The 12,815-nt window shown below is 38.4% G+C and overlaps 1 protein-coding gene across 2 annotated transcripts in view; it reads left to right on the top strand.

The window, feature by feature from the left end:
- The first annotated feature begins 253 nt into the window (after positions 1-253).
- The window catches only part of TDRP (testis development related protein), a 54,838-nt gene continuing 42,276 nt past the window's right edge, over positions 254-12,815 (top strand). The window contains exons 1-2 of one of the 2 annotated variants that reach the window (XM_016428709.2): positions 254-477; positions 1,423-1,678. In XM_016428709.2, coding sequence (XP_016284195.2) covers positions 269-477; positions 1,423-1,678 — 465 coding nt within the window. In that variant the 5' untranslated portion in view covers positions 254-268. Of the gene's footprint in view, positions 478-593; positions 886-1,422; positions 1,679-12,815 lie in introns of those variants that run through there. The other variant, XM_056813393.1, reaches the window with a different exon arrangement.

Below are 12,815 nucleotides of genomic sequence, written 5' to 3'. Positions count from 1 at the left end.
TTAATTGCCCCAGGACATTTTTTCATCACCTTCATTACCCCTTCTGTACTTCACCTTAACAATGATAACACCTTTTAAAATACTTTCCCCTGTGTATTGTGTAAAGAGTGGATTTGGAGTTAGTCAACATTTATTATGCTTTTCCTATGAATTAGGTACTTGGCTAAACCCTGTGGGAACAAAGAAAAGCAAAAACACAGCCCCTGTCCTTGAGGATCTCATATTCCAAAGGGGAAAAGAAGAGACTTGGTGACGTGGGTTTGAGTCCATGACATGGACCAGTCATGCGAAACCTGGGCAAGCGTTTCAGTCTTCTGTAAAAAGGGGACTCGGTCACCTCTCAAGGTGTCCTCCCGCAGTATATCTTGCCATCTCATTATCTTGGTGTGCCAGCTCTTTTCTATTCTCCCTTACAGAGGGGAGGCAGGTTTGGGCTGGAAGAGAACTCGGCAGTCGTCTACTTGCTCAAGGTCTCAGGTGGGCAGACAGAATTCGAATCTCAGTTCTTCCCTCATAAAACGTACACTCTCACCACTGCACCACTGAGCCTCCTAAAAGGGGAGGGAGAAACTCACATTGAGTATGCGCAAAGAGCGAACAGCTCGTCCTCTTAGTGGCCAGCGACTGTGCCTCTTCTCCGCACTCCGGTCGGGGCACCGGTTGCCGTGGTAACCGGAAAGCCTGTCTTTCCTTGGGAAGCGGCTCCTTTTCTCCCCCGCCCCCTTCTTCCTCCCTCCTCCCCTCCCCTCCCCTCTCCGGCACCGGGCGCGCTGCAGTTCGCCCGAAACTAACATGGCCGAGCCCCCCGGCCGGCGGCAGCGGCTCCAACGGCTCTGGCTTTTGCTCCAGCTCCGGGCTCTGGCCGGGGGTGGGGGCCCCTCACTGGTGAGACAGCGACTCCAGGGAGCGAGGGGGAAGCCACCGAGGCAGGCCTAGGGCTGAGGGGTTACTGAGGCTGAGGCTGACCAGAGAGAGTGGTGGGGAGCGGTAGGGATGGGACGGAGAGAACTATTGCGGCCTGGGGCGAGGGAGAGTAGGGCTGAGGGGACGACGCGGAGGCGGCCTCAGGCCTGCGGGCATAAAGTTGAGGTCGGCCTTGAGGTGGGGGCTTGGGTTGAGAAGAAAGGTCCGAGGGAGACGGGAAGGAGGCAGCCTCGGGATTGATGGGAGTTACGGGGGGCGGGGAGGGGGCAAGTCCTAAGCCACAACCTCCGGTTGTGCGGATACCTCCCCCTCAAGCTGAGGGGAGCGCACCGGGGGGCCGACCCAAGACAGGGTCAGAGTTGGGGACAGGGCTGCCTGGAGGAATAGCGGGAGGACGGCGTATGGTGGGGTGCGCCTCCCTCTCTGGTCCCTGCCCCCTGCCCCCTTTTTGACTTCATAACTTAAGTTTCTTCTTTTTTTCTCCTTGTCTCGGGACAGAAATCATAAACCTGAAAATTTTTTATACGTCCTCAGTCACCTGGACCGAAATCCAGCAAGTTTTTTTTTTTTTTTAAGGGTGGGGGTGGGGAAGAGAACGCCCCCAACCCAACCCTCCTGTAGCATGTGGAAACTGAACAAGAGCAAAGTGCTTCTGGATGATTCTCCCGAGGAAGAGGAGACCAGGGGCGAGGGGAAAACGCTGCCGACGCCGCCGCTGCCGCCTCCAGCCGCCTCGGCCACCGCCTCCTCTCAGGTATGTGGGGGACGGGGCAGCAGCACAATATCCTTAGCATTCATTCAGTGGGATGTCTGCCCGAGGAAGAGGAGGGAGAAGGGAATGGAGGGCTAACCGCATTGCTGGGCACCTAATCACTCTTCCCCTCGGCCAGTGTAGAGTGCGGCTGGTTCTTATTTTAAGAGTTAATACTGTGCCTACCAGACACTCCCCTCCCCCCATAAGAAGCCCTGCGCTTGAACTTGTCAAGGATTGGAACCTTTTACTTCTGATTCTAGGGTCTTGGGAATTTACTTGCCTGACCTTGAACAAGTTAGTTTTTAGCACTCAAGACCTCAGTTTCCTGATCTGTAAAATTTGGGGGTTTGAAGAATTCTGAGGCCCTTAACTTCTAAATCCTATAATCTTCTAAATTTGAGATCTGCCTCTTTAGGGTTTATCACATGGTTGTATGGGGGTTGGGGAAGAAGGATTTAGCTTGAAACCTGACTGCTCTCTCAGATGACTTTGTAGTTCCAGGTCATACTGCTGCTCTGCATACTACTTAGGTCTATAACTAAGTTAAATAATGTTTTTATTTAAGCGCTTAATAAATACTTTTTCTACTTCTAATAATTTGTTGTGTCTAAACCCACCCATGCTGCCAGGGAAATTATCTATAAAATGAAGAGGTTTGACTAGTTGATCTCATAAATTTCCTTCCAGATCCAAATCCCATAATCCCATTGAATATAATGCAGTTAAGCTATAGATTAGAGGAATCATGGCACAGTGGCTCAAGAACCAGCCTCAGAGTCTGAACTACTGAGGCAAGTCTCATTTATGACACATAACTGATTATTTGACCCTGGCAAGGCTTATAATCTCTCAGAGCTTTAGGCAATTCACTTAAGACTGTAAATTGCCGAACAGTTGCATATCTGCATTGGTAAGGGGAGTTTCCTTATTTGGAATTCTCTATTCCAATGAAAACACAGGTCCAGGTTTGGACCAAAAAAGCCAGAATAAAACTAATCTATCTTTAGGAAAGAAAATCCTGAAAGAGTAGTTTTTTTTTTTTAATTGAGAAATGGCTATCACAGCTCATTATAATTGCAGAGTTATAAATACAACTCTTAACAAAAAGTGTTTTTTTCTAAACTATTCTTCCAGGGCAGATCAAAATCCATGCATAGATATTCATATCCTGTACATTTCTTGTCCTTGTTCTTCCACAAATTGTTCTTAAAAAATCTATCTAAAGTGCTACAGGCATTCTTCTGGTTCTTTTATTGTTTCCTGAATACCATTGCTATACTTAAATTGTCTGTTTTTTTGAACCTTAATTAAAAAAAAAAATTCTTTTCAGCATATTTAAGATCTGAACATAATCATCTAGACACTTAATTCTAATATAGACATCTCTTCAATTTTTTTTCCTCTTTAGAGAATTTGGAATGGTCAGATGATAAGAATCACAGACCAAACTAGTATATATGTTGATTGATGTGCATTTTATTAGTAGGAAATTACTGGATCTAGATGACATTCACTTTTTTTGTAAGTAGCATCTATTAAAAATGGGGAAAAAAGGTAAAAGATTCTAATAGTTTGTGTTCTGAGTCCTTAACAGTATGTTCCTTTAGTTTTTTCAGAGTATACTCACCCTCAGGATTGCTATGAGAAGCACTTTATAAAGACTTATAGAAATGTGAATAGCCACTTTAAAAATATTTATTATCCTTCTCAACACATATTTACAGTACTCTATGTTATGCCTTTCTTTAAATTTGATTTTGAGAAAACATTTTTATCTTCGATTATTTTGTTCTAGTAGTTAGTTATTCTATATTTTACACTGGATATTGGTATAATAGAAGAGAACAGTTAGACTCCCAACCATAATCACATGTTTATTGAATAATAAGTTAACTTAAATATAGGTCTTCAGAAAAATTTAAAGTGTTAATATTTGGTTTATAAGCATTTACTTATTTTTAAACCCTTGATTTTGTGATTTTATGAGAGAAAATTATATACTTGTATATTGAAAGCCTGAAAGACATTGATGTTAAAATTTAGAATCATAGAAAGTTTCCCCAGATGGGCTCTCCAACAGATACTAATTAGATTAAATTTCCAGTGGGGTTTTATGCTTTCTTGAGCATTGGCTCTGGAGTCAAGAGTCAAATCAACAAATATTTATTAAGCACCTAATATGTGCCAATCATAGGACCAAGCACTGGGGATACAAAGAAAGGCAAAAATTGTCCCAATCTGCTTACAGTCTAATGGAGGAAACAATATATACACAAGCCATAGATAGGATATAATGGCAATAAGATGGATCGAAAAAGTCTTCTTGCAATGGGGGGAATTTTACCTTGAACCTGAAGGAGGCCAGAAGACAGATTAGGAAAGAGAAAATTCCAGGCATGATGGACAGCCAGTAAGAGGAAATGCAGTCAGGAGATGGAAGGACTTGTTTGAGGAGGAACAGCAAAGAGGAAAGATTTTGGAGGAGAGTAAGTTATAAGAAGACTGAAAAAGCAAGAACAGTCTGAAAGCAGAAGATTTTACATTTGATCTTGGAGGCAATGGGGAGCTACAGCTTTGCTTGAATAATGAGGTGATGGCCTCGGGCCCATGTTTTAGGAAGATCAGTTTGATAGCTAATTGGAGAATGGATTGGAGGGGGAAAGACTTGAGACATGGAGACTGACCTGGAGGCTCTTGTTAATAGTGTAGCCTTGAGGTGATGAGGGCCTATTTCAGAGGAAAGAAGGGGATAAGTACAGAGATGTTAAAAGGTAGAATCAAAAGTATTTGACAGCAGATTGGATAAAGATAAAAAAAGAATAATCAGCCATGGATGGCACTTAGAGATGGAGAATTTTGGTGACTGGGAGGATGGTGGTTCCTTTTGATAGTATTAAGGAAATTAGGAAGAGGCCACTGTTTGAGCCTGGTGATTCAGTGGATAGAAGGCCTGTTCTGAACTCAGGAAGAGTTCTCCTTCTTGAGTCAAAGTTGGCTTTGGACACAGGCTGTGTGACCTTGAGCTAGTCACTTAACCCTGCTTGCCTCAGTTTCCTCATCTGTAAAATGAGCTGTATAAGCATATGGCAAACCACTCTAGTACCTTTGCCAAGAAAACTCCAAATAGGGTCACAGAGTCAGATATGACTGAAAAGACAAAGGTTCAGGAGTGGAAGATAAAATTCAGTTTTGGTACATGTTTAGGTTGAGATGTCTACAGGACATACAGTTTGAAATGTCTAATAGATATGTAGAGATAATAGACTGGAGGTCAGGAAAGAGGTTATTGTTGGAAATAGGTCTTGGGAATCTATATAGAGATGACAGTTGAATCCTTGGGAGCTAATGTGATCACCAAATGAAGTAATATAGAGGAAGAAGAGAAGAGAAGAGGATAAGTTAGATATGCCCTTTAGACAGTGGGAAATACAATCCTGGAAGTCAGGGAGGGGACCTGGGTTCAAATTCTGTCTCTTATGTTCATTACCTAGATTACCTTGGGCAAGTCACAATTTCAAATTCTGGATATGAGTGGGTACTTTAGTCTTCTGAGATTTTATGCTTGTCTTATTCAATGACCTAAAAATAAAACAAAATAGTATTTCATTTTGAAAAACTAAAAAATTAAAATATTAAACTTAAACATAATTAATAACATCTTCCTATTTCTCTTAACATATTTAAAGTTATTTAATTTTTAATAGAGCTTATCAGTATTCTCTATTATTAAAACAATAAGATTTTATTTAAGTAATTTGAAGTATCTGGGTCATATTGTTAAAAGTTATCTACAGGGTGATTGTGGGGAAAACTTTTCATGTTTCTTATGCTGACAGGGATGAGGAGGAAAATTACCTACTAATTCTGATAGGTTAGTCATACACTAAATTTAGTATTACCAACTCTTCCAAAAATCTGAATCTTTATCACAACACCAAATTCTTGAAGCATTGAGCTTAACAATGCATTGCAATTCATACATGAAACCTCTGCCCACAAAATTTTAAGTTGAATAAAGAATTATACATGAGTGAGGCTGAAATAATCTCTTACAATATGGCAAGTTCTCCAGGGTTATTAAAAAAGGATAACTTATTATTTCTATTTAACATATAAAGATTTCATCTTTGTACTTCTCCTTTTCCCTACCCAAGTAGTCTGATTGATAAGATACTAAACATGTGGCTTACATTGTTTTTTATTTGCTAGAAATGCATTTAGTCTGAAATTACAGCTATTGGCTATTGTGTTTAACTGTTTGGCTTGATTTTTCAAGGATGGTACCATCTCCTTATTTATCTTATAAAGCAAGAAAGTGGTTTAGTGTTGAACAGAGATGAGGGTGAAATGTGAAGCTTTTAAAATTCTTGTTTAAGAGGAACTGCTAAAATATTGTGATAAAATGACAGGGAGAGGTCTTGGGAATCAATGTGTATTAATGAAAAGGAATCCATTTCAGAACATTCTAGTAGGCTTCTAGACCTTTTTTTATTTGAATCACTTACTTGATTTTCCAAAAAATTATATTTGATCTTGAAGAAAACAATATGATGACATGATTAATATCAATTTAGATTTTTAGGCATGTATTTTACAAGAGTCGTCATATTAAAAAGCAAATCATTTTTAAAAAATGTGCCCTGGAGGTATTGATAAGGGGAGAAGGGAAGGGAAGGTGATATTTTGCGTTTTTATTAATCAGCATTGAAAAAAACCATAGAATAGTTAAGCTCTGTAATTCAGAATCTGTTAAATTAGAGTCTTGTAATAGATGGGCTAAAAACTTTGACACTATAGAGCAGCATTGGCAAAGATGTGGCATACTTGCAGAGCTGGCACTTGGGGTGCTGCTCTGTTCCTCCTCTTCCCAGCTCCCGAGGACATTTTTTGCCCCACTCCTCTGTCCAGTTAATCTAAAGCAAGCACTTCCTCCCTCAACTCCCTCTGATAATCTGGGGGTTTAGACAGCTTGAATTTGCCCTCGAACTTGGAAAAGATTCACAATTAAGGCTATAGAGGAAGGATAGTTTTGCTAACAAAATTAATCTTATAAACAAGATTCTGAAATATATGCTTTTTTGAATTACTATCTGTGTTTTAGTGCTACACTTGGTATTCTAGATATGTGGTTTCACTTAACCTCCATCTTGGTGTCCTCATCTCTAAAATGAGTTTTTAGATTAGATGATCTCTAAAGTCCTATTGTTGTTCAGTTGAGGTCCTTTTTATTGTTCTTTTGTGTCTAACTTCCTGACCCCATTTGGGGTTTCCTTATCAAAGATGCTGGAATTGTTTTTCTGTTTCATTCTCTAGTTGATTTTACAAATGAGGAAACTGAGACAAATAGGGATAAGTGATTTGCCAGGGTCACAAAGCTGGTGTATCTGAGGCCAGATTTGAACTCAAGAAGCTGAATTTCCCCAATTTCAGGTCCAACACTCAATCCACTGCGCCACCTGCTCAGCCTTCCAGTTCTCAAATTTGGTGACTAAATTATTTAAAAAGATTTCAGTGTCTTTGACATTTGTATAAATGGTTGCTAATTATAAGTTATCTAGATAGTAAAGGCTATCTGTTAATTCTGTGAAAAAATAAATATATTAGGTGTTGTTATTCAATGACCTTAAATTAAAAAAAAAGAATTATTCCAAAAATATTCTGCAATATAGATTGGTAAATTAGTGTGAACTAGTGAGGTTGTATGATATACCTTTCCATAATAGATATTGCATTGTCAGTTTTGAGAACTTTATGTATTAATGTCCTGTATTGAAACATCCACTTTTTTTTTCCCCATTGGGTTCTAGACACCACAAAGGAGAGGAATGGTGATTATGCAAGAGTTATATTTCTCCATGTATTTTGCACATTATGGGCATCTCAGAGAAGAGAGCCCCACTTTTCAAATATACATGTATATTCTACCTGTATGTGTACATGTATAATATTGCCTATACATCTTAATGTAATATTCATTGATATCTCCTGGCTCATCTTTGGAATATAGACCTAATACTTTCTTTTCAGTTGCCTTAATGGGATCAACATCTAGATTAGTGGTTTTCAAAAAGTATTCACTGGTAAGCAGTTCTGCTGTAAATTCTGCTCTGAAATTTTGGATGTTATGTTATTTCAGATAAAAATTCACAGGTAATTTTGTTTAATGTAAATTTCATGGGCCCAGAATAAGTAGGATGTATGTATTATTCACAAAATAAATAAAACTTATCTATCATACATAACTTCAAACTAACTAGACTAACCTTGAAACCTATTAGACATTAAACTTGGAAAGTATGTAATAAAAATGACCCGCTACTATTAAGTGGAAACTGCATATTCAATTTTACCTTGGTGTTGCTAACTTAAGCTTCTGTGTGCTGTGATTTCCTTAGGAAAACTGTGTTGTAAATTCAAGTTTTGTTGTGGTTAGATGTAGGGTTAAGTAGAAATTGAAGATGAGTTATTCAGTAGCTTGTTAGGCTCTTCCCTTTCCTCCATCACCTTTTTTTTTATTTTATTATGAATTCTTGGGATACTTTTACCTAAGAAATCTTTAGAAAAAATCTTTCTTGAAGAGATAGGGTCTTTCCTTTTTTTTTTTTGGTAGTTTTAAGGGAACATCATGAGCTAGTTTACCTTGTTCATGCTAGCAATACAATAAGTTTCTTGGAGCAGTTGCCATAATTTACACTTTTCCTTTATTCTTGACAGACCTTAGAACACTGAGCATATAGTAGACCTATATAAAAAATTATTAAACTAAAATCCAACAAGTATGACAGTCTGGGAATTTTATAGATGATAAATTGAAGTCCTTCAAGGAGCTTACAACCTAGTAAACTAAATACAATTACACAAATAATTAAATGTAATTAAATTAGTATATGATAAGCACATAAGAGATGTAAAGATTAAAATTTAGGGGAGACGGGAGACTGAGGCAGGTAGAAATTAGTTTCTCTCTGCAAGGAGTATTATATTTTTTAGAGGTTTATTAAAGGATAAAGATTAAAGAATATACAAGTAAGAAACATGCCTAGGCCAGAGGCCTAGACAAAATAACCTCATATCACGCAAGAGACCGCCTGCTCCAAAACGGAAGTCCAAAAAGAGCCAAGAGAGAGAGCCTCAAAAGCCTTTGAATCAGCTTAAATACCTTCTCGATTTCGGCCCAGGTGAGATTACAAGGCATTCTGGGGAAGTGGAGCAAAGGCTCGTGGGGATTGTAGTCATGTATTCGAGTCTATTTTTTACAGAGAAATAGGGTATGAAGTGTTATATGATTTCATAGGAGAGAGAAAGCAAAAGCAATTCCAACCAGAAGCAACAGGGAAGGCTTCATAGATGAGATGGCATTTGAATTGGACCCTTGAAGGATGGGTAGGATTTCTGAGCTCTACTTTGACTTTCTGAGGTCCTTTCCCCATCAATACCCAGCATCTTTCCCAAACAGGAAGATCACTGTGGCCTCTTTCTTTGATTGGTCAGTTCTTCCTAGGATCTCCATTTTAAGAAAAGTATCAAGCCAATGACTTCCAATCCTTCTTGACTTTTTCCTCCCCTTCACCCCCTCCTTTTTTTTTTTAATGTGTTATCTTTCCTTATTAAAATGTAACTTTCTTGAGGGTAGAAACTGGCTTTCTTTTGCTAGTATTTCTGTTATCAACACTTAGTACATGGCACATGAAAAGGGCCAATTAAATGTTTCTTGAATTGATTTTCAGGGGAGATTGGTGGTAAGATTTTCTAGGTAAAGAGAATGAAGTGTGCAAATGTTTTTGGAATAGTATGATAGGTGGGAAAGTATGAGAGATGTGTGGAGAACTGTTTTATACTTAATATATTTTTTTTTAAATGGCTATGTTCTAGATCTTTCTTTCACATTCCTTCTATTTACCTTCACTGAGTCCTGATTTGTCTCTGACCATACTATGCCTCTGGCCTTTCTCTTCAATTACTGGCTGTAACTTCACCCATTGCCAAATTCCTTGATATTTGTCCTGGAGGAGTCAGGACACTTACATCCACCTTTGCCACTTCCATACTCTTACTGTCATTTAGCAAAGTTCACAGAATCAAAATTTTCTACTTATAAACAGTAGGATGACTGTTGTATGAGAGTTTTCAGGTCATCCTTTTTTCTTAAGGAGTTTTAGCATCTAACTCATCTTCCTCTTTAATTCTTGACTTTATACTAAGGGACTTCAGCATTTATACTGATTGTTCCTTTAATACCTTCCAATTCTTTATTCTCCTTAAATTTCATGACCTTTATATGACCTCATAAGGATAATCATAGACTAGATTTTTACCATTACCCAGAAGGGCATTATATTTCCTTAATTTAAGACTTATATTTCTCTAGTGGACTGTAATCTTTCATCATTTCTATTCTCCTTTCCCTTATAAACCTATTTTTCACTCTTCATTTAAACTTCCAATTCTTCTATACCAAAGTACTTTCTTAGGCCATTGCTCTTACTGTGTCTTCACTTCTGTCTTCATTAATTTTGACCATATAGTTAGCAAATTCAACTCTATGCCATCTACTATTTTTGAATCTCTAGCACCCTGGTTCTATCACCACCCACCAAACCTCAGTCCTGGATTACTCCTATATCCATGTCTTTCTGCTCCTACTTATGCTGCTGAAAGGTGATAGAGGAAATTGCATAACTGCTGACTGAGTACATTCTAAATTCATATCCAATTTAACTGAACCCTCACCACAGCAAGTCAATCTGTTTATTTCCTAATTAACAATTTTATTTCCCACAAAAATATTTTCTAAATCATGATTCATACTTTGCTTTTACTCTTAATTGAGGATCTTGCTTTATTAGGAAAAAAATTGAGGTTATTTGAAGTGAGTTTCCTCTTCTCTTCATACCCCAAATTCTTTGACATTAACACTGACTGTTCTCTGTTTCCTCTGAAATGAGATGTCCTTTTCTTCTTGCCTTGGAGAAATTCCTATACAGGGGCCCTTGATCCCATCCCTTTCTGTCATCTTTAGTAAATTATAACCTTGTTATCTTCCCTTTTCGTTAGTCCTTTCTACCATTATCCCTATCTACCATTCTTTATGGATTCCAAATATACTCAAATTTCCTACATCCCTCCATTTCTCACCTACACTACTAGAAGCTGCCTTCACGTCCTTCTTATTTCTTTTTCCTTTATAATCTGTCATCGCTTAACTGAACTTGCTCTCTCCAAAGTTACCAGTGATCTCTCAATTACAAAAGTTGATGGTCTTTTTTTTTAGTTCTCATCCTTTTTCACCTATCTGCCCTTTACCACTATCTCTTCCTGGATACTCTCTCCACTCCTGAGTTTTTGTGTCAAAAGTTCTACTTGCTCCTTCTAAGTTTCCTTTGTTGGCTCATATCCAAGTCAAGTCCTTTAATATGAGTGAAGTCCTCTTACTCTCATCTCTGATGAATTTTACATATATAGATACATATACATGTGTGTTTATATATGTATTTCTGTATAGATCATACATCTGTCTTGCAATAGATTATGCATCTCCAACCTCAGTTACTCCCCTGAACTTCAGTAACAATTGTGTATTGGACAATTTGAACTCATTATTTCCTAAACAGAACTTTACCCTATAACTCGGGACTCTTCCAAACTTTCCTGGGTCTTTCAAATGCAGCCACTATTCTATTCTCCTGGATTCTTAACTTGTACTCTCTTCTGGATTCTTCACCCTCACTTCCCACAACATTCATTTGTCAAAGCTTGCCATTTCTCTTGACACAAGGTCTCACCCCATTTTTACTCATACTACTACCACCTTACCATAGGCCCTCACTTGGTCCTCTTACTTGATTCTTTCCCTATTCCACCTCATCTTCCACCCTGCAGTCAAAGTGATTTTCCTTAAGTGCAGATGTGACCATGTCATTCTCTTAGTAAATATCAATGGCTTCTTGTTGCCTCTAGGATCAACTACAAACTCCTATGTTTAGTGCTTCTCCCCCATGCCCCCCTTATTTTCTATCTTTGAATCAGTAGTGTTTTTTGGTTTCAAGGCAGAAGAATAGTAATGACTTGTTGATTGGGGGTTAATGACTTGCCCAAGGTCATACTGCTAGGAAGTATCTGAGACCACATTTGAACCCAGGTGCTTTGGACTCCAGACCTGAAAGTTCTATCCACTATGCCACCTAGCTGCCTGCTCTGTTCAGCTTTTGAAGACCTTTACCAAATTGTGCTAACATAACTTTATAGTCAGTTAAAGAACACATAAATATCTGTAAATTTCCAGGCTCATTATCCAATTGTGTTCTCATATCCACTTATTCAGTACTTGCTGCTTCAGATATTTGCAATTAACTGTGGGAAAAGATACTTAAAAAAGGGGGGGGAGGGATTTTGAAGATTCCAGGGGAAAAGTTCATAAATTTCAAACCTCTTGCAATGCCAGTCAGTACAGGCTATATTAATGGTTAAGTCCAGTACATGGACTCATCTCCCTTTGTTCCCATATCCATGTTCTCATTTGAAACTTTGCTCTAGTCGGCTTCTAGTGTTCTGTTTTATTGAATTCTTTTAGCATTATTGTAGTGCTTTTTATTTAAGAAAGCCCTTATTTATTGTAGTAATAGCCTCAAAGCATAAGAGTAAATAGTACCATGGTATAGTTGTGCCCCTGTACCCCTGCTTCAGTAATCCTCTGATTCAGTACCCAGGATTAATAGTAGGGTTTGCTCATATCCACAGTTTCAGCCATCTTCAGTAGGTTTTGAACTCTTGCAGACACAGGGGCCCTACTGCATATTACTTCCCTGCACTCACTCTGTATCCTAGACAAAAATACCTGGTACTCATACATGATGCTTTATGTCTTATGCTTTTGCTTTGGCCATCCTCCATGCCTAAAATGCACTCCCTTATCTCTGCCATATTGAATCCCTTTCTTTAAGAAGGAACTCACATGTTCTCCCTCTCAAACTACTTTGTATTTATTCTCTTTACTGTATATTTTGTAAGCTGCTTCCTACTAAGGATTGTTTCACTTATTTTATTTATATCTCCACTGCATAGTATGGGGCTTAGTAGGTACTCAATAAATACTTTTTGATAGATTTTATGAAGTTTAAGAAGATTAAATTGGCATCAG

The sequence above is a fragment of the Monodelphis domestica genome, chromosome 1, assembly GCF_027887165.1.
Source record: "Monodelphis domestica isolate mMonDom1 chromosome 1, mMonDom1.pri, whole genome shotgun sequence".
Lineage (NCBI taxonomy): Eukaryota > Metazoa > Chordata > Mammalia > Didelphimorphia > Didelphidae > Monodelphis > Monodelphis domestica.
This window is presented reverse-complemented; position numbering and strand designations above follow the sequence as displayed.